Genomic DNA, 21,969 nt, shown 5'->3' with positions numbered 1-21,969 from the left:
AGAGTGAGACCCGTCTCAAAAAAAAAAAAAAAAAGAATTACAGTATTAACTCATGATTTTTATTTAAACATTTTTATTTTATTTTGAGATGGAATCTCCCTGCGATGCCCAGGCTGGAGTGCAGTGGCACGACCTCAGCTCACTGCAACCTCTGCCTCCTGTGTTCAAGTGATTCTCCTGCCTCAGCCCCCCGAGTAGCTGGGATTACAGGCACCGCCACCATGTCCAGCTAATTATTGTGTCTTTGGGGTTTCACCATATTGGCCAGGCTGTTCTCAAACTCCTGACCTCAACTGATCCATCCATCCATCTTGGCCTCTCAAAGTGCTGGGATTACAGGCCTGAGCTACTGCACCTGGTTTCATGATTTTTAAAATATGTACTTTTTTCTTGCTGTGTCCATGGAAATGGTCCCAAAGTACCATTCCCTCCCCAAAGAACAATGAACACTTGCAGTGCCAGAACATGGTCTCTAATACCATTGCTCGTCAAAAGCTACCGAGTCTGGGGGGTGAAATGAACAAGACACACCTGCAATTTTTGTTGGTCCAAAAAGCAAGGAGACTTCCAAGAGTCAAAGGCCACAGGGGTTATGCTGAAGGGGCTCCCATTGGTCAAAGCCATGACAATTCACACATCAAATATAATCATTATAGTGGACACTGAATAAATGAAATTCCATGATCTGTGATAGTCAGAAAGGGAAAAGCAGGCCAGGTGTGCTGGCTCACACCTGTAATCCCAGCACTTTGGGAGGCCAAGGCGGGCAGATCACATGATGCCAGGAGTTCGACACCAGCCTGGCCAACATGGTGAAACCCTGTCTCTATTAAAAATACAAGAAACAGGCCGGGTGCGGTGGCTCATGCCTGTAATCCCAGCATTTTGGGAGGCCGAGGCCGGCAGATCACGAGGTCAGGAGATCGAGACCATCCTGGCTAACATGGTGAAACTCCGTCTCTACTAAAAATACAAAAAAATTAGCCGGGCGTGGTGGTGGGCGCCTGTAGTCCCAGCTACTCCAGAGGCTGAGGGCAGGAGAATGGCACGAACCCAGGAGGTGGAGCTTGAAGTGAGCCGAGATCGCGCCACTGCACTTCAGCCTGGGTGACAGAGCAAGATTCCAACTCAAAGAAAAAAGAAAGAAAAAAAAAAAAAAAACAAGAAACAGCCAGGCATGGTGGTGCATGCCTGTAATCCCAGCTACTCCAGTGGCTAAGGCATGAGAATCTCTTGAACCTCTGGGGAGGAGGTTGCAGTGAGCTGAGCCTGGGTGACAGAGCGAGACCCTGTCTTAAAAAAAAAAAAAAAAAAAGGAAAAGGAAAAGGAAAAATCCTTCTTTGTCACTATTTGAGATGACATTTCACCTTGAAAAGTGGATAATGGAAAGAATTAGCATTTATCCTGCTTTCCAATAGGAATGATATTCCATGATAACCAAAGGACCCTAGTTGATTGGAGGGAAGAAGTTCCACTTCACAGAAGAATGGAAGACTGAAAGAATTCAGGGGAAGCGGGCATTTTTCAGTAAATTCTAATGAAATTACTGATTTAGGCAAGGATTACTGTAAGTGTTAAAACCATTAGGTGTCTGGTTAATAGGGAACTCATCACTTGTATGGGTCCCTGTCAGGTCCATAGTGGGAAAACCACCATATAACGAAGGGATAAGAGACCATCCCTGGTCCAGTGGTCAATCTTTGCAAGGCTAAGGGTGGCCCACCCAGATATCATGTGTGTGATGCCATATGAATACACCAGCCATGTCTTCTAGCCAAAAATGTTTAACTTGAGGCTGGGCACGGTGGCTTACGCCTGTAATCCTAGCACTTTTGGAGGCTGAGGTGGATGGATCACTTGAGGTCAGGAGTTCAAGACCAGTCTGGCCAACGTGGTGAAACCCTGTCTCTACTAAAAATACAAAAATTAGCTGGGCATCATGGTGCACATGTGTAATCCCAGCTACTTTGGAGGCTGAGACAGAAAGATCACTTGAACTGGGGAGGCAGAGGTTGCAATGAGCCGAGATCACGCCATTAGACTCCAGCCTGGGCAACACAGTGAGACTCTCACTCTGTCAAAAAAAAAAAAGTTTAACTTGAATGCATCAAGTCTTTAGAAATTCCAGTTGATAGGAAATACAGGACTTACAGATAAGCGAAAGACACCATGGGGCAGCAAGGAGACATATCCAGATGTTTCTTGAATAAGCCAATGTAAAAAGGGGTGGGAGGAACTGTGCTATGTTAGAAGACATTTAAGCAACATATTAGCCAAATATAATGCATGGTCCTGAGTTGGATACTAGGGTGGGTCAAATAACTGTAAAAAAATATTTTGAAGATAACTGGGGAAAACGGAAAGTTATCTGTGCATTAGATGAGGTACAAGTTTACTGAAACAACAATTTCCTGAAATGGGATTGAGAGTGGTAGATCATGCCTGTAATCCCAACACTTTGGTAGGCCAAGATGGGAGGATTGCTTGAAGCCAGGAGTTCAAGACCAGCCTGGGCAACATAACAAGAACCCCATTTTAACTAAAAATAGAAAATTAGCCAGCATGGTGGGATGCATCTGTAGTACCAGCTACTTGGGAGGTTGAGGCAGGAAGATCTCCTGAGCTCAGGAGTTTGAGGGTGCAGTGAGCTATGATCATGCCACTGCACTCCAGCCTGGGAGACAGAGCAAGACCCTGTTTCTAATTTTAAAAAAACAATTTAAAAAAAAAACTGAAATAGTAAGGTGAAGATGACTGAGTGAAAAGAGGCAACAAAAATATATCCAATATAATATCATTTTTAAAAAGTGTATATGAAGTTCATGCATAGAAAAAAATCTGGAAGACTACACCAAATTTCTGCGGATTAGTGTTTTACTTTCTCATCTCTATCTGTATTTTCTAATTTTCTAAAATACATGTGTCCTACTTCTGCCATAAGTTATTAAAGAAAAATCTCCCAATGTCTTCTCACTGCCTTAGAATAAAATTGAAATGCCCTTCCATGGCCTAGGTATTCCTGCATGATCACTGAGCTGGGCCTCTTCCCTGACCCCCTCCTGCTCTCATCCTGGCTCTACCATCCTGCCTTTCCCTCCTCCTAATAGACAGCTCATTCCTGGTCCCCTTGGGGCCTTTCTACTTATGCCCTCTGGCTGGGACGCTCCCATAGCTGCCTGTTTCTCAGTGGTTAGGTCTCAGCTCAAATATCACGTTCTCAGAGAAGGCTTTCTGGGGGCAGAACAATTCAGCTTTCTGAAAGGAAGAGCTAGCACTGTACAGCAGAAAGAGCCCTGGGCTGGCAGTCAGGATGCCGCGGTTCTACGCCTGACTATGCCAGAACTTGCCTGCTATGATTGTCACTGGACCACCAATGCCCGAGTCCCTGATATAGACAGGTAGATAGATACAGAAATAGACAGTCATGTACTACATAGTGACATTTCAGTCAAGGATAGACCACATGACAGTGGTCTCATAAGATTATAATGGAGCTGAAAAATTCCTGTCGCCTAGTGACATCACAGCTGTTCCAATGTTGTGGCACAATGCATGACTCACTTGTTTGGGACGACGCCGGTGTAAATAAATCTACTGTGCTGCCAGTCACATAAAAGCATAACACACACAATTATGTACAGCATGCAATACCTAAGAATGATAATAAATGACTATGTTATGGTTTATGTGTTTACTATATTATGCTTTTTATTGTTATTTATTTTGAGATGGCGTTTCACTCGTTGCCCAGGCTGGAGTGCAATGGCACCATCTTGGCTCCCTGCAACCTCTGCCTCCCAGGTTCAAGCGATTCTCCTGTCTCACCTCCTGAAAAGCTGGGATTACAGGCGTGCACCACCACACCCAGCTCAGTTTTGTATTTTCAGTAGAGACGGGGTTTCACCATGTTGGCCAACTGGTTTTGAACTCCTGACCTCAAGTGATCCGCCCACCTCGGCCTCCCAAAGTGCTGGGATTACAGGCGTAAGCCACGATGCCCGGTCTATTGTTATTTTAGAATGTACTCCTACTTATTGAAAAAAAAAAAAAGTTAACTGTAAAACAGCCTCAGACAGGTTCTTTAGGAGCTGTACCAGAAGGAGTTTTGCCAGAAGGCATTGTTATCATAGCAGATAGCAGCTCCCTGAATGTCAATATCCCTGAAGACCTTCCAGTGGGACAAGATGTTGAGGTGGAAGACAGGGACATTGATAATCCTGATCCTGTATAGGCCTAGGCTAATGTGTATGTTTCTGTCTTGGTTTTAACCAAAAGTTTAAAATTTTAAAATAACTAAAATTTTAAAATAGAAAAAAGCTTATAGAATAAGGATACAAAAAAGAAATTACTTTGAATAGCTGTACTATGTGCTTGTGTTTTAAGTCAAGTGTTATTACAAAGGAGTCAAAAATTTAAAAAATGGAAGTTTATAAAGTAAAAAAGTTGGCCAGGTGCAGTAGCTCACGCCTGTACTCCCAACACTTTGGGAGGCCAAGGCAGGAAGATCACAAGGTCAGGAGTTCGAGACCAGCCCAACCAACAGGGTGAAACCCCATCTCTACTAAAAATACAAAAATTATCTGGGCGTGGTGTTGCGTGCCTGTAATCCCTGCTACTCAGGAGGCTGAGGCAGGAGAATGGCTTGAACCAGGGAGATGGAGGATGCAGTGAGCTGAGATCGCGCCACTGCACTCCAGCCTGGGTGACAAAGTGAGACTCCATTTCAAAAATAAATAAATAAATAAATAAATAAGTTACAGTAAGCTAATTTATTGTTGAAGAAATACAATTTCCAAAATAAATGTAGTGAAGCCTAAGTGTCCAGCATTGATAAAATCTGCACTAGTGTACAGTACTGTCCTAGGCCTTCACATTCACTCACCACTCAGGGCAACTTCGAGTGTTGTAAGCTCCATTCATAAGTGCCCTATACAGGTGGACCATTTTTAATCTTTTATAACATATGCTTGCTGTACCTTTTCTTTTTCTTTCTCTCTTTTTTTTTTTGTTTTGTTTTGTTTTGTTTTTTGGAGACAGGGTCTCACTCTGTCATCCAGGCTGGAGTGCAATGGCAAGATCTCAGCTCACTGCAACCTCCACCTCCTGGGCTCAAGAGATCCTTCCCAAGTAGGGAAGGCCTCCCAAGTAGCTAGGACTATAGGCATGCACCACCACGCCTGGCTAATTTTTGTATTTTTTGGTAGGATGGGGTTTCACCATGTTGGCCAGGCTGGTTTTGAACTCCTGACCTCAAGTGATCTGCCTGTCTTAGCCTCCCAAAGTGCTGGGATTACAGGTGTGAGCCAACATGCCTGGCCTCCTGTACCTTTTCTATGTTTAGGTATATTTACCATTTTGTTACAATTACCTACAGTTTTCAGCACAGTAAGAAGCTGTACAGGTTTGCAGCCTAGGAGCAATGGGCTACACCACACAGCCTGGGTGCGCAGCAGGCTGTCCGTCTAGGTTTGTGTACGTACACTCCATGATGCTCACACAACAACAAAATTGCCTAATGATGCCATTTCCCAGAACGTATCCCTATTGTTAAGCAATGCATGGCAGTATATGTGTGTATATATGTGTATATACAATACTGTGTTACATACATATGTGTATACAACATATATATGTACACAAACACACACACACACAAACACACTGAGGAGAAAGGACTAGATGGCTGATTTCTCAGGCAAGAGAGAAAATGAGTAGCTGGGGTTCCATACTCCCCAGCCCTGAACTTTCCCTGTGGAAGCCCCTAGGGTGTGTATGAGACACAGGAAAGTGGGGGTGCTGCAGGGAAAGACGGGCCTACCATGTGCCAGGAGCACACTGTACCTTCAGTCTTCATGGAAATCCAGCAAAGTAGGTATCACTATCACTATTCTACAGATGTGGAAACTGAGACTTAGAAAGGCTAGACTAGTCCAAGGTCACACAGCTAGCACCGCAGCAGAGCCAGCATGGAATCCAGCTATATCCCAAATCCCTACTTTTCTCACTCTACTGGGACCCCCTCCACTGAAGGCCATCTACCAGGTTGCCTGTTCATGGGGGGCCCATCTGTTTGTGTCCCCACCAAGCTCCCTCCATCACACCTTCCCAGGCAGGGCCCACCCTCACCTGCAGGGGGACCTTGACTTTGTTGGCCACCTCTCGGATCAGGGCCTCTGACACTGAGTTTGAGGCATAGCGTTGCTTGCTGTTCACCTTGATCACGGGGCCCTGGGGAGAGTCAACGGTGAGGCAGAAGTAATGACAGGCCCAAAGGGAATGAGTGGGGGCCCAGAACAGCCAGGCCTCCAAGTCCCTAGGAAGAAATGGCACATCTCACCTTGTGGAATAAGGGCCGGTGGTTCTCCTCATGCTTGTCCCTGTAAGAGACAGGTAAGGGCCAGGCATAGCAAACAGGAGGAGGCCTGTCAACACCACCCTCCCACGGCAGACATCACTAATAGATCACCACTCTTTCCTGCTCAGCCCAGTGGGACTTTAGAGTCATTCCATACACAGGGTTCTGGGCAGCCTCTAGTAACAGATGGAAACAAGTTTGTAGACAAAGGCTATTCCACACACCTGGGTTAGGCATTGCATGACTTTGATCGAGTTGGTCTCGGAGTAGTGAAAAGGAAGTGCCCCTGAACCTCCCAGCAGAATGAAGAAGGGAGAAAGGAAGAGGCTGGGGCCAGGGCAGAGCCTTGAGGCAGGTTACGCTTGGGTCCCCAGTTATGTGAAGACTGTGACTGGCACTAGAGACTCACAGGTAGTTGGGATGCACAGCATGGGCCATATCTGCGCTGATCATGAAGGACTTGGGTATGGCTTCCTCGAAGGCCGTTGGGTACTGGCATGAGGCCGAGATCCGCCGCAGCACCAGCTCTGTCAGCAGTGACTGTGCTCCCTGTGCACTCTCAGACCCCACCTGGTGACAGCAGAGTCCTGACTCTGGGAATCTGGGCTCAGGGTCCTGATCTTGGAAGCCAGTGAGAGGGGCCCACTGCCCAACTAGCCCAAAACCCCACTGACTGGGTGTTCTTAGCAACACCCCTAACCTGGGGTCATCACTGAACACTGGACAGTGGGCTGAGGCCAAACTAACTCACAGTCTTAACAGTACTGATGGGTTTCCTGCACTACTCCCCTTCCTCCTCCTGTGACCCTCACATCACAAGATGACAGGGTCATCCTGTGACCCTCAGCAGAGGTGCCCCACCACACTGGTTAATTTTCTTTTATGCATATGACAGAGACTGCTAACTGTCCATGATATCTTTTATAACAGAACACCCAAGTCGTAGTTGAGCACTTAACTACCTAGCTAGAGATGACATTCCCAGGCTCCCCTGCAGCGAAGTTCTGTGGAATGTAAGCAGTGATGAATGTCATTTCTGGATCACGCCCTTAAAGCCAGGGGGTGTCTATTGCCCCTTTTGTATTTTTAGTAGAGACGGGGTTTCACCATGTTAGCCAGGATGGTCTCGATCTCCTGACCTCGTGATCCACCTGTCTCAGTCTCCCAAAGTGCTGGGATTACAGGCGTGAGCCGCGCCTGGCCTTCTTTTCTTTTTTTTTTTTTGCCAAATTCAAATTGCCCTTCCTACTCAGTGCAGACATGATGGCCAGAGCTGGAACGGCCACCCTGAATCCTGAAATGGAAGTCATGCGTTCAGGATGGCAGGGACCCCTCCTAAACTGTTAACTCTGACCTGCGTTGTTACCTGAGAGAGCACTATCCGTTCAAGCTCTCTTATGCAGCTGAGACTGTGCAGCCTCACACACACAGGCATCATGAGGACCTACTCTGTACTGAGCCCTGGGGCTACGAGGATGGACGGGGTAGAGTCCCTGTCCTAAAGGAAGAAGCTCACCATGTGGCACAAAGAGAGATACAGGAGAGACGGTCACCCTTGAATAAGCAGATGTATGCTGAGTCAGAGGAGACACCAAGTGCTAAGGAGGCCCAGGCAGCATCTCCCCTGTCTTTGGGGCCCCCAGAAGAGCGCTGGCTCATGGTGGATGCCTGGCACAACAAGTTGGCTGTGGAAGACTCTGCAGAGGGGACCCTCCCCAGAACCCTCCACGTACCTCTTCGTTGTCATACAGTGTGATCATGCGCACGTGAGGCTCCGTGGCCAGGGAGCCAGGGCCTGCACAGGAATCTATCAAGGCCTGGTTCAGGGAAGGAAATGAGAGCATCATCTCCAACTTCCTTCTTCTGGAATTCAGCCCACCAGCACTTTGGGTGTGCACACTTCCCCGTCCACTAGCACCTTGGGTGTACACGTTCCCCTGTCTGCCTTCCGTGGCCATGGCTTTTATCAATTAGGGCACTGCCTGGCAGAGGGTGTGGTGGGGAGCTTTCTTTTCTTTCTTTTTTTTTGTCGAGACAGAGTCTCGCTCTGTCACCCGGGCTGGAGTGCGATGGTGCGATCTCAGCTCACTGCAAGCCCCGCCTCCAGGGTTCACGCCATTCTCCTGCCTCAGCCTCCCAAGTAGCTGGGACTATATGCGCCCGCCACCACACCAGGCTAATTTTTTTTTTTGTATTTTTAGTAGAGATGGGGTTTCACTGTGTTAGCCAGGATGGTCTCAATCTCCTGACCTTGTGATCCGCCTGTCTCGGCCTCCCAAAGTGCTGGGATTACAGGCGTGAGCCACCGTGCCCAGGCTTCTTTTCTTTCCTTTTCCTTTTTTTTTTTTTTTTTTTTGCCAAATCAATAGCTACATAGGTAGAAACCTTTAGGGTGTGGTAGGGACCGACTTCTTTCCTTCCTTCCTTCCTTCCCTCTCTCCCCCCCCACCCTTCCTTTTCTTCCTCTTTTTGCCAAATCAATAGCTAGGTAGAAACCTTTTCAACTGGGACAGGAGGCACCATCCTTTGGGTGTTCTCTACCTTCCCATGCAAAAGCCAGTAGGAAAATGTGGAGGAAGAAGAGAGGAAGAGCTGAGAGTCTTGGAAAGTCAAAAGGCTACACAGATCACACAAACTAATTGGCCTCAGGGAAAAGACTAACGTTCAAAGAGGTGACAGACTCCATCAAGGTGACATGACTGGCTGGCTGCCTGCAGAAGTGGATGCAGGTCCCAGGTCTGGCTCTGGTCTCAATTACAGCTCAAAGCCTATCTCCAGCCACAGGATTACAGGGAAGGAAAGGCAGAAAAAGGCAGAGGGAGATCAAGGGCAAGAGGAGAGAAAGAAAGGGAACTGACTAGGGTGGAGAGAAGGTGGGGGAACAGCAAGGTGACTAGGAAGACAGGCTACCTGACTGAGATCCCAAGAAACAGGGAGAAGGCTGGGGCTTAAGCCTGAGGGGTGGAGTAGGAAGCAGAAGGAGGTGGATGATACTGCCTTGTGGGATGATAAGGCCTTTCCCTGAGGCAGAGGTTAACTTCAGGAGAAGCAGCAGGAGCAAGGCTAGGACAAGACACCATGGTGCTCTAATCAACTTCTCAGCTTTCCTCTCACCTCAACCCCCTGACAGTGCAAGGACAGAGTCCAAAGGTAGTGATGCTGAGGCTGCAGCATTTAGGGCCCCCTCCTGGTCCATCCAGCACCAGCAGACTGAGCAGGCAGACAATGGCCCTCTCTCACAACCTGCTGGGGCTTTAGGCAGCTCTTCTGACCCCAAACATGCCATCTCTGCTGGTGGTATATACTGCCTAGGGTGCCCCAGCTCCTCACCTGCAGGGCACAGAAGCAACTGTGCAGATTGTCCAGCCGAGGAGCAAAGATGAACTCATCATAGGCACCACCCAAGACCTAGAGAGATAAGACAGTCAGCCCGACCTTCAACCCTCCACCCTCACTCACCTTTCTTTTGCTCCCAAGGGCCTCCTTGGTTTCTTGCGCAACCTCTCCCTGACCCCGGGCTTAGTGCACTATTTTCTTTTTTCTTTTTTTTTGAGATGAAGGTTCACTCTTGTTGCCCAGTCTTAAGTGCAATGGCTTGATCTCAGCTCACTGCAACTTCTGCCTCCCGGGTTCCAAGGATTCTCGTGCCTCAGCCTCCTGAGTAGCTGGGATTACAGGCACGCACCACCAGGCCCAGCTAATTTTTGTGTTTTTATTAGAGACGGGGTTTCACCATGTTGGTCAGGCTAGTCTCGAACTCCTGAACTTATGTGATTCCCCCCGCCTCGGCCTCCCAAAGTGTTGGGATTCTTTGCTGGGCAGGACTGAGCAGAGACTGGAGAAGGGGGCTGGGCTGGCGCTGAGGAACAGAAGGTTGGAGGCCAATAGCTCTTGACCTCTTCCTGTGGGTCAAGAAGAGGAAGGGCTGAATTGTTACCAAAAAACCCAAAGAAGTAAACAGAGGAAACCAGTCAAAAAACAGAAACAGAAACTCAGCACATGTTCAAGCAGGACAGAGCATCCAAAGATTTAGCAATCTCTGACCATCAGCAACGGTGAGACAGAGAACAGATAGCCACATCCAGACCTCTTTCCCTAAGCAGTTCAGTGTCAGTGTGGGTCAAAGCAGACAGGGCCCACCTATAGAAGAAACTCCTGTGGAATCTGCAAAAAGGGCCAATTCCAAGACAGTCCTAGCAGGCAGGTCTGGGGTGGGGAACTTGTCTTTTTGAGAACCACCACCTAGAAACAGTGGGGGATGTGTCTACTGGGAAGAATAGGGATGAGAGTCACTGAGGGCTTGGTGGAGGTGATGAGTGCTTCAGCAGGACTGGCTACGAGTGGCTGGGATCCTGGAGGCCCTCCACCCACAGGTTCCTACAGCCAGTCCTCACCGCAGGCTGGGTGTCTGCAAGGCAGAGCTCCATCTCCACTATGTCCTTGGGGCTCAGCCCCAGATGGGCACAGAGCAGAGACATGAGGACCGAATGGTGCCGCTCATCCTGCAGAGCAGAAAGACGCTGGGGAGTCCATTCCTCCTTTCCTCCCCTCTTCTCAGGGGACTCTGCCGCCCTTCCCATGATCAGGGGACTCTTACCGCAGCACTGAGAGGCCCTGGCTCAGGAGTCCCCTTCTCCAGCTCCTCCTGGATGGCTGTGGCAAGAATGGGGACTCTGTGGGGAGACGTGGGTTGGGGGCGGGGATTGCGAGGAGGGCACAGCAGAGTGGGGCATCTGGTAAGTTCAGGTGCCTCCTGATGGGCAACTGCCCCTGCCCTTCAATTCCCAGCCCACTCCCCAAATAGCAAGGCTATGAGGACCCTTAGAAATTTACTGAGTCCTAAGAGTAAAATGTGACTGTGGCTACCATTAGGTAATAATCACCTGATATCATTCTCCATCCCTCCCAGCCACCGCAGCCCTGCCCCAGTCTCACAGGTGCATCTCCGTGTTGGGCCCAAAGTTCTCGTTGATGTTTCGCTGCAGATGGATGGCCAGGTGTGGGATGCGAAGAATGGGCCGCTCCACATGCACCAGCCGCTGCTCCAGCCGACCTGAGGTTGGGCACTGTGGCCAGCCAGACCAGGTCAGCCCAGGGTGCCTCCTACCCCAGTGGTCAGTCTTCACTTCACTCAGACTAAGCAGGGTGGTCCTCTGACCAGACTGCCTCCAGCCCTCTTCCCCACGGGTACCCTGAGGAGTGTGGCAGTCAGTCTTCCGAGGAGGCTCTGCCATTCCCAACCTCGGTTCCCACCTTGACAATGACGCGTCCAGCCAGAGTCAGGTCACGGTCAAACCAGGTGCTCCAGATCCCACCACCATAGGTCTCCACACCGACTTGCTGGAAGCCCACCTGGCTGCGGCGAGACCGACGTTTCACCTGAGTGTAAAGATGGAGACGAAGTCAGAGAAGGCTTCATGACGAGATGTGGAGATGAGACTTCAGCTACTCATAAGTAACAGACAGCGAATATTAGTGTCACATGAAAGACTCAAAGTGTAGAGGAAGAAGCCAAAAAGTTTACCTTCTCCCTTTGTCCAGGGGATAGAGGCCACAGTTTGTATCTCCTGGTTCTCTTTTGCCCTGTACTCCCCCTGACATCTCCTCCCACCCCAACACTGTCCCATTTCCTTACCCGGAGGCAGGGGCTGTCCGTGTGGGCCCCGATGAGGCTGAAGCCATTGCCAGGAACATACTGGCCCCCTACAGCAAAAGCTATGATGGTGGAGGAGTTCCTAGTCATGAAGTACTGAGGAGAAGGGGAGGAAAGACAGGGGTGTGAGTTGCATTAGCCATCTGGCACACAGGGCTTTGAGACCCAGCCTAGGGACCTGCCTTTCCATCCCCACCCCACCCCCAGTACCTTGCTCTCGGGCTTAATATTCCATTTCTCAGTCTCCTTGAGTTCACTGAAGCCAGCCTGGAGAAGGCGGTTGCGGCATTCAGCCACAGCTGTGGGAAAAGCACTCTCTCACAGCGATGGAAGCTGGTGAGGGGCACATCAGCCTCCACCCTTCTCCCTTGCCCTGGCCACCACTTACCGTGGAAAGGAGAGGGACTCCGGTTCACGAACTTGAGGAGTTCCTTGGCCGCAGTCTGCACCGCCTCTTGGCGGGCCTTACCGTTCATGGCCACCTAGGGGAGGGGGCGCTCAGACTTTTACGAGGTCTGGGATCCCTGACCTTTCACCCAGGTTCCGAGGATTCTCCCATCCCCACCCCCAGAAGTGACCACTCCAAAGCACAAACCTCTGCTTACGCCCGTCCCCACCGACAGACCCAAACCCAGGACTGAAAATCTCCGTTGAAAGCTTCAGCCCGCCGGCCCAGGATCACGACCCGGGACGGCCCCTCAACCCGAACTTTAGCCCGACTCCCTAAGTTCCACCCCCATGTTCCTGCCAAGCTAGGAAATCCTGTTCTGCTCCCAAACTCCGGGATCCCAAGCGGGCCCTATACTCTGAGGCGGCCTGCATCACGTGCGCATCCCCAGCCCGGAGCCAAAGCCCTGTACTCCAAGGAACACCCTGACTCCTCCCCACCCACCCAGTCTCTCGCAGGACTCCCCCTTCCAGTCCCGGGAACGTCGTCAGATCACCCTCCGCGGGGCTTTCGGTTTCGCTTTAGGTCGGGCGGCCCCACTGCAGCACCGCGCTAAGCTTGGGCCTGGGAGAGCGCCGGAACCGGTTTGGGATCGAAATTCAAGCGGGGCCGTCGGGAGCCACCTACTTGCATGGCTCCGAGCGTGGGGCCGTGTCCGCTCATCCGGCCTCCGGGCTCGGCCCGCCCCCACCGCGCCGCCTGCCCCGCCCCTCACCAGCCCTGCAAGTCCTCCGAGTGACCCTTCAGGCCGAGCCGCACGCGCAGGCCATCATCAGGCTTCCCCGGCCGCCCCGCCCCTGGCCGGGCCGCCCCGCCCACCTCGCTCCGCCCCGCCCCTCGGCGGGCTTACCCTATGCGCTCCGCCCCTAACTGGGCCCTCACCACCCGCCTTGCACCCGCCCTTGCTCCGCCCTTGCTCCGCCCCTAGCTTGGCCGCCCCGCCCACCCCGTCCCTCGCCAGGCAGCACGGCCCGCCCTGACCCTAGTCAAGCTTCCTCGTCCGCCCCGCCTCTCGCCAGGCTGCACTGCCCTCCCCGCTTTGCCCCGCCCCTCACCAGGTTTCCCCCGTACGCTCCGACCCTCGCTGTACGCCCACCACTCGCCCTGCCCCCGCCCTTGCTCCGCCCCTAGTGTGGCCGCACAGCCCGCCCCGCCCTTCGTCAGGCCTTCCTGCGCTTCCCGCCCCTAGTCAGGCCTTCCACTCCGCCCCGCTCCCCCCGAGTCTGCGCCACACGCCCCGCCTCTCGTCACGCTTCTTCGTCCGCCCCGCCCCTCGCTGCACCGTCCGCCCCGCTTCCGCCCCATCCCTCTCCTGGCCGCGCCTCCGCCCCGCCCCCGTCTCCGCCCCTGCGGGGGGCTGCTCGTCAGGCCCCGCCTCTTACCCCCTCGCCCCCGCCGCACGATCCGCAGCCGCCGCCAGGGCCCTCTGCCGCCGCGGAGGTGCTAGGACAGCCGCGGACGGCCCCCTCCCCGTGCCCCGTGCAGCGAGGCCAATAAAAAACTCGCTCCCTCCAGCTGACCGGGTCCGACGGTTACAGTACAAAGTGCTGTCTCTCGCCACAGCCGCCCTTGTGACAATGAAAGCAATAAGGCTAATGTCTATGGGGAGCTCACGGTGAGCTTTAGCTTTATGATAAAGCTTGGTTGGTTACCTCGTTTAATCTTTACAACTGCCCCATCAATTGTGTACTCTTACTGTCCCTAGTTTATGCATGAATAAAGAAAGCTGAGATACGGAGACGTGTGATCCGTCTAGTAATAAATGGCACAGGTGGGGTTTGAGCTCCATCAATTTGATTGCAGAGGCTTTGAACAACCCTACAGGCTTCTCTCAGATTTTTTCTGGACCTTTTTCTATACACTTTGGTAAGTGTTATGGTACACAGGAGGTCCACAAGGGACACAGAAGTTGACTTGCCCAAGATCACATAGCTGTTTAGGTGAATCTGGGATTTGACTCTGATGTCTGTGCCCTTTCCATTTGTTAAAACAACAGAAAAAAAAAAAAAATCCACATTGTTGGCATTTCCAGTATTCCCATGTCAGTAGTGAGTAGCACTTTTAAACCCTATGCACCTTCCTAGATGCAGGAACTGATCAGGACTCTTGGTGGCCTCTAGATCCAAAACAGGGCCCAGCTACCAGGGGTCCAACCAAAATTCCAGAGATCACAGGTTTATGGAGCAACCTGCCGTCTATATATGTGGGGTCGGGAGTGACAGGGTGGGTTAGGGAGAGGCTGGAAAGGTCCTGCAGCCCTCACTTCAAACTAGTAGATATGGCAGGGGAGTTTTCAAGAATTCACGCACTAGATGCTGGCTGAAATTCATGGCATTCCCTAACCGTTTGTTGAAATATCGTTATGGGCCTGGTGCAGTGGCTCACGCCTGTAATCTCAGCACTTTGGGAGTCTGAGGCGGGTAGATCACTTGAGGTCAGGAGTTCGTGACTAGTCTGGCCAGCATGGTGAAACCCTGTCTCTACTAAAAATACAAAAATTAGACGGGCGTGGTGGCGCGTGCCTGTAATCCCAGCGGCTACCTGGGAGGCTGAGGCAAGAGAATCACTTGAACCCGGGAGGCGGAGGTTGCAGGGAGCCGAGATCGTGCCACTGCACTCCAGCCTGGGCGACAGAGCGAGACTCTGTCTCTGCATACACACATACATACATACCTACATACATACATACATACCATCATGTATAAAGCTCAATGCTGAGCAGGACATGGAGAGAACATTCTTGTCCTCCACCTCCTGGGGAGGGGACACATTCAAGGAGGACAGTGAAAGGGCTGAAATAAGGCTACAAAGTATAAGGGAAGGAGACAACCTGAATAAGGAACCACCTTTAATGTTCTTTCTGATCACAGAAAAGAGTACATGCTTGTGTAATAGATTCAAACATCACCAAAACGCATAACTTAGAAAGTGAGCCAGGCGTGGTGGTTCACGCCTGTAATCCCAGCACTTTGGGAGGCCAAGGCGGGCAGATCACGAGGTCAGGAGATCGAGACCATCCTGGCTAACATGGTGAAACCCCGTCTCTCCTAAAGATACAAAAAAAAAAAAAAAAAAAAATTAGCCGGGCATGGTGGTGGGCGCCTACAATCCCAGCTACTCGGAAGGCTGAGGCAGAAGAATGGTGTGAACCTGGAAGGCGGAGCTTGCAGTGAGCAGAGATTGCACAGTTGCACTCTAGCCTGGGCGACAGAGCAAGACTGTCTCAAAAAAAAAGAAAGTGAAAGTAAACATTTGATAAATTGAACCTCTATTCTTGATTTAAAAAAAAGAATTCCCTAAGAAACCAGGAAGAGGATAAAGGACATCTCCAAGAAATCTAGAGCAAACATTAGTAGGGAAATACAGAAGTGTTCCTATTCAAATCAGAAGTGAGACACTGATGAGCTATTACTGCTGCTAGACAATGTGGAGCTGTAGTCAGAGCCAGTACCACAAAACAAAATTAACAATTGTATACATGGAAGAGTAAAATTGGTCATTATTTATAGATTATATGATTACCTAGAATCCCCAAGAAAATAAACGATCAAGCTATTATTAGAACTGGTAGGAAGGGTAGCCTAATTTAAAAAACACTGACTTTCTTGTACAATAATTACCTAGAAAATATAAAAGTAAAAAAGGTTCTTATTGACCATTTTTGGTTTGGGTAAAATAGAAAAAAATGTAAAAAGGCTGTATTTATAAGAGCAAGAAATATTGTTAAATTTCTGGTTATGAACATATGAGACACCTAATCTTACTTTAAACAGGAAAATGCAAGTTAAAAATGAGATACTGGCTGGGTGTGGTGGCTTATGCCTATAATCCCAGCACTTTGGGAGGCAAAGGTGGGGGGATCATGAGGTCAGGAGTTCGAGACTAGCCTGGCCAAAATAGTGAAACCCCATCTCTACTAAAAATACAAAGAAATAGCTGGACATGGTAGTGGGCACCTGTCCCAGCTACTCAGGAGACTGAAGCAGGAGAATTGCTTGAACCTGGTAGGCGGTGGTTGCAGTGAGCCAACATCATGCCATTGCACTCCAGCCCAGGCGACAAGTGCAAGACTCCATCTCAAAAAATAAATAAATAAATAAAAATGAGATACCTTTCTTTTTATTTAGCAGATTAACAAAAATGGAAAAGATGGGTAATATCAAGTGTTGGAGAAGGCTTGGGGTAATGCAAGCGTTTTTTGGAGGCTAAAGCAACTCCATCTGGGAAGCTAATCTGCTGTGTTGACTTTTCAACAACCTCTGTTCCAGGAATGACTCTAAGTTTTCTACTTTACCTACTATTACCATAAATTCTGCCCTTAGGCAGATTCACATAGCATTCATGACTTTGCCTGAGGGTTCAACTTCAATTATTCAACACGTTATTTCCCTATGGAGCCCTGGGTTTGCAGGGTAATCTACCATTTCATCTCTGAAACTATGGCCTCTATTTATTAGACCCTATGAAATGTTTCTTTCTGAGAGACTGGATATGTCAGCCTCTTTCTTCGCTTTTCAGCTTCCCTGAACTTTAGGGGTATGTTTGCATAGACCTGCTCACCCCAGAAGACCTTTATACCCAAATTTCTGTGGTGTAAATGTTCCCCATGGTCGATTTCAAGCTGTTGAGATGATGTCACTGAATGGAGTTGGGAAGAGCTGTGCAGAAGCATGCCATTATGTAGATTTCCACCACGCAGACACAATAGATAGACGTAACATCAACAGCATAGATTTAAGAAGGCAGTAAAATGTTTGGAAAAGTGATGGATTTTTGTTTTTTATTATCTGTAATATAACGTATTTAATTGTAAGTGTATATAATTTAGTTTTTTTTTTTAATGATTGCTGTGTTTAACAACGAACTCACCAAATTCCTGGAAATTTGACAATCAGTTCTCATGAGCTTGTCTAAGTTGGCCCCAGCACACTACTCCACTCATACTGTACATCTTTTCTACTAAATGTGTGATCTGTTGACCAGCAACATCAATAACATCTGGGAGGTTTTTAGAAATGCAGAACCTCAGGGCTTACCCCAGAGTTATTGAATCAGCATCTGCATGTTAACAAGATTCCTAGATGATTTGAATGCTTGAGACACAGTATTTTAAAGTGCTGTGTAGCAGTTAATAAAAATTTTTAAAAAGGAGGTCAATCGTCAGGAACTGTTACAGAAAAGAATTCCAAATATACTGTTGAGTGAAAAAAAAAAAGCAATTTCTAGAATGTAAGGTGAGGACATTTAGATAAAACTCACACAATGAGCTAAATTTATATTTCTAGATGTTATATAAATACATATGTAAATGGATAGAAACAGGTTTGGAAGGATAATGGTCACTTCTGGGTAAGGGAATGCTAATGGATTTGGAGTTCAGGTGGGAAAGTCATGGGATGACTAGAGATCAAGAAAGAAAAAGTTTCTGAGAATCATTCTTGCCCTTGGCCTTCTGAGAAAATCTTCCCCGGCAGATCTTAGCTGATGTTTACAATGCTTCCGTTATTCATTCATCCTTTTGGTTTAACACATATTAAAGTGCAAATACTTTTGTGTGAACATAGCAGTCATTACATACACTTCAGTGTAAGTTGATAGGATACGTATGTCTTTTCTTTTCTTTTCTTTTTTCTTTTCTTTTTGAGATGGAGACTCACTCTGTAGCCCAAGCTAGAGTGCAGTGGTGCCATCTCAGCTCACTGCAATCTCTGCCTCCTGGGTTCAAGTGATTCTCCTGCCTCAGCCTCCCAAGTAGCTGGGATTATAGGCACCCGCCACCACACCCAGTTAATTTTTTTTTTTTTGAGATGGGGTCTCACTCTGTTGCCCAGGTTGGAGTGCAGTGGTGCCATTTTGGCTTACTGCAACCTCCATCTCCTGGGTTCCAGCGATTCTCTTGCTTCAGCCTCCTGAGTAGCTAGGATTACAAGCATGCATCATCATGCCTGGCTAATTTTTTATATTTTTAGTAGAGACAGGGTTTCACTATGTTGGCCAGGCTGGTCTTGAACTGGCCACGAACAATAGCTAATTGGTCTAATAATAACACTAACAAGAACTGATGAGCTGAAAACATTTCAAAAATATCTCATAATGTTTTAAGAAGGTTTACAAATATGCGTTGGGCTGTATTCAAAGCTGTCCTGGGCTGCATGTGGTCCATGGGCAGTGGGTTGGACAAGCTTGCCCTTTTTTAAAAAAAATATTTTATTTTATTTTTTATTTTTTGAGAAAGAGTATCACTCTGTTGCCCAGGCTAGAGTGCAGTGGCATGATCTCAGCTCACCGCAACCTCTGCCTCCTGGGTTCAAGCGATTCACCTGCCTCAGCATCTCAAGCAGCTCACAAGCATGAGCCACCATGCCAGGCTGATTTCTGTATTTTTAGTAGAGATGGGGTTTCACCATGTTGGCCAGGCTGGTCTTGAACTCCTGACCTCAAGTGATCTATCTGCCTTGGCCTCCCAAAGTGCTGGGATTACGGGTGTGAGCCACTGTACCCCGCCAGACAAGCTTGCTTTAAACTCAACCACTAACCTAAGTGTGTTCTTTGTACTGCCCAGAGGTCCTATTGCATCTCCTGGACCATTTGCTGCTTTGCTCTCCTGGAGGACAGTTTCATCCAGTGTCCTCCTCCATCCCCACTCTCAGCTGAGGACCATTGTTCCCATTTTACTGTGAAAATAGAAGCCTTCAAAAGAGAATTTCCGCAAGTTTTAAGCTGCCATGCCTAGGCTCCTACCAGGATCTGAGCTCCATATTCTGCTGTCCTCATTTCTGTGGGTGAACCATCTGTGCTCCTATCCAAGGCCACCCTCTCCACTTGTGCACAAGATTCCACCCGTCTTGCTTAAGTAAGGGCACCGTGTCAACAGTTCTTCCCTTTCTCCTGCATTATCAATCTCCACAGTTCTGGTGGGTCAAGCTGATTAGCATATACATGTGCTATAATTTCTCCCATGAAAAAATAATCCTCTCTTAACCCCCAGTCTCCCTCCAGCAGTGGCCTCATTTTCCTTCTCCTCTTTATGTAAATCTCTTTTAAAAAGAGCTATCTAGATTGACTGTTTCCCAATTCCTCTTCTCTCTTTCTCTTGTAAACCCTCTAGAGTGAGGTTTTACCACCATCATTCCGCCACAACTTTTCTTGTCAAGTTCAAAAACAACCTCCACAATGCTGAACCCAGTGGTCAATTTTCAGTCCTCATTGTCCTTGACCCATGGGTCCTATTTGACATAGCTGCTTGCTCTCCTGGGAACACTCTCTTCATTTGGCCTCCTAGACACTTACTACCCTCACCACCACTCCTTTGCGTCTCTTCTGGCTCCTCCTCATCTCCCATTGCTAATGTTATTATTATTTTATTATTTTCATGTTTTTAAAATAGAGATGAGGTCTCACTATGTTGGCCAGGCTGGTCTCCAACTCCAACCTCAAGTGATACTCTTACCTGGGGCTCCCAAATTGCTGGGATTACAGGCATGAGCCACCGTGCCTGGCCTCATCTCCCATCTTTAAATGGAAGGCCTCAGGGCTCAGTGCTTAGAAAGCTCTCTACCCTCACTCCCTTGCTAATCTCCAATCTCATGACTTTAAATAGCATCTATACCCTGACAGTTGTCAAATTTACATATCCCTAGCCCATATATCTCTTCTGAACTATATATATTCTCATATATCCAATTGTTTTTGCACAGTTTCCATGTGTGTGCCTAATAGGAATCTCCAGTGTAATATGTCTTAATCTGAACTCCTTGTTCCCCAAACCTATTCCATCCACATTCTTCCCATCTCAGTGTTGTGCTGAACCCCTGTCCACTCCAGTAGGGAAGGCCCCAGGTTCAAGAGGCCAAAGAAGAGACCCAGAGCCAGCAAACAAGACCAGATTGTTTTTTGAGAGGGAGTCTCACTCTGTCGCCCAGGCTGGAGTGCAGTGGTGCGATCTCGGCTCACTGCAACCTCCACCTCCTGGGTTCAAGCGATTCTCCTGCCTCAGCCTCCTTAGGATTACAGACATGCACAACCACGCCCAGCTAATTTTTATATTTTTAGTAGAGACGGGGTTTCACTATGTTGGCCAGCCTGGTCTCGAACTCCTGACCTCAAGCAATCTGCCCGCCTTGGCCTCTCAAAGTGCTGGGATCACAGGGGTGAGCGTCTATTGAGGAGAACTTACAAGATGGTCCAGTGGTGGTGAGCTGGACAGTAGAACCGCTGTCACCTGCAGAAAGCATGCATTTTCACTCAACACTCGCTCCATAACAACCTCCACCTGGCAACCTTCATTTAACCCAAAATAAAGGGCTTTGATCCCTGTATGGCCCTTGTTCCACAGGATGGGAAGGGGGCTCAGAGGTTCCTCATAGATGAGGATCTCTAGGTTGCCCACTCCAGGATTTCTCAGCTCAGAACTCCAAACACATATCAAGTATATCTGCCATTCAGGGTCATTCTCAGGGTGTGCTTCGGTTATTGCTGTCAGATGTGTCTGCCGTACATTCAGTAAATGGCAACTCTGTCCTTCCTATTTCAGGTCCTAACTCTTGGTGTTAGCCTTGGTGCATCTCTTTCTCTTGCACCCCATGTCAGATCCATCAGCAAACCCTGCCTCCTGAGCTCCTTCACAAAGCCTTCCCTAGCATCTCCAGAGGGAAGTGCTCAGGGAGGCCAGTCCTCCCCTCCTAGCGCCAGTATCATCTCCTATCTTAGGATCCACAGGAAGAAGTCTCTGTCAACTGGAAGTAATCTGCTGACCTGTGACGTGTAATCACTTTTACTTTGCTGCTGCAATCCTCGGTGCCTGGCAGATAGTGGATATACAATAAACACTCACTGAATTAAAGAAATTTTGAAAAATAATTGTTCTTTGTGATAAAGGACCCTCATGGGATAATAGAAGGGGCAATAGAAAGGAACAAGTCGTTGCTAAATGCAGTACCGTGGCTGGATCTCAGGTGCCTTATGCTGAGTGAAAAAAATGACAAAATTGTAGAGATGGAGAACAGATTAATGGTTGCTCAGGGCTAGGGAGGATTCGGGGAGGAATGTGTGTGACTATGAAGGGGTAGCTCAGGAACATCTTAATGGTGATGGATAGTTATATGTCATGATTATAGTGGTGGTTATGACTCTACCCGTGATAAAATTATAAAATTAGGGTTGCCAAATGAAATACAGAATGCCCAATTTATTTGAATTTAAGAAAAACAAGGGTCAGGCGTGGTGACTCATGCCTGTAATCCCAGCACTTTGGGAGGCCAAGGCAGGCTGATCACTTGAGGTCAGGAGTTTGAGACCAGCCTGATCAACATGGTAAAACCCTATTTCTACTAAAAATACAAAAATTAGCCGGGTATGGTAGTGGGCACCTATAATCCCAGCTACTTGGGAGGCTGAGGCAGGAGAATCACATGAACCTGGGAGGTGGAGGTTGAAATGAGCTGAGATCGTGCCACTACACTCTAGCTTGGGCAACAGAGTGAGACTCCATCTCAAAAAAAAAAAAAAAAAAA

At 48.6% G+C, this 21,969-nt stretch overlaps 1 protein-coding gene across 13 annotated transcripts in view; it reads right to left on the bottom strand.

Annotated features, from left to right (window-relative positions):
* Window positions 1-21,969, bottom strand: part of DNPEP (aspartyl aminopeptidase) — a 32,964-nt gene that overhangs the window by 7,233 nt on the left and 3,762 nt on the right. For 2 of the 13 annotated variants that reach the window (XM_017856880.1, XM_017856874.1), the window contains exons 2-13: window positions 12,398-12,491; window positions 12,220-12,308; window positions 11,992-12,105; window positions 11,610-11,735; window positions 11,292-11,422; window positions 10,954-11,029; window positions 10,751-10,858; window positions 9,687-9,764; window positions 8,090-8,173; window positions 6,766-6,926; window positions 6,339-6,378; window positions 6,128-6,229 (exon numbers count right to left, since the gene is read on the bottom strand). In XM_017856880.1, the coding sequence (XP_017712369.1) occupies window positions 6,128-6,229; window positions 6,339-6,378; window positions 6,766-6,926; window positions 8,090-8,173; window positions 9,687-9,764; window positions 10,751-10,858; window positions 10,954-11,029; window positions 11,292-11,422; window positions 11,610-11,735; window positions 11,992-12,105; window positions 12,220-12,308; window positions 12,398-12,491 (1,203 nt within the window). Of the gene's footprint in view, window positions 1-6,127; window positions 6,315-6,338; window positions 6,379-6,765; window positions 6,927-8,089; window positions 8,174-9,686; window positions 9,765-10,750; window positions 10,859-10,953; window positions 11,030-11,291; window positions 11,423-11,609; window positions 11,736-11,991; window positions 12,106-12,219; window positions 12,309-12,397; window positions 12,492-12,604; window positions 12,869-12,901; window positions 13,255-13,512; window positions 13,579-21,969 lie in introns of those variants that run through there. The other 11 variants (XM_017856871.1, XM_017856873.1, XM_017856882.1 and 8 more) reach the window with 10 other exon arrangements.

Source organism: Rhinopithecus bieti, unplaced genomic scaffold, assembly GCF_001698545.2.
Source record: "Rhinopithecus bieti isolate Rb0 unplaced genomic scaffold, ASM169854v2 scaffold_42532, whole genome shotgun sequence".
NCBI lineage: Eukaryota > Metazoa > Chordata > Mammalia > Primates > Cercopithecidae > Rhinopithecus > Rhinopithecus bieti.
Note: the sequence above shows the minus strand (reverse complement) of the source record. Positions and strands in the feature narration are given on the sequence as shown.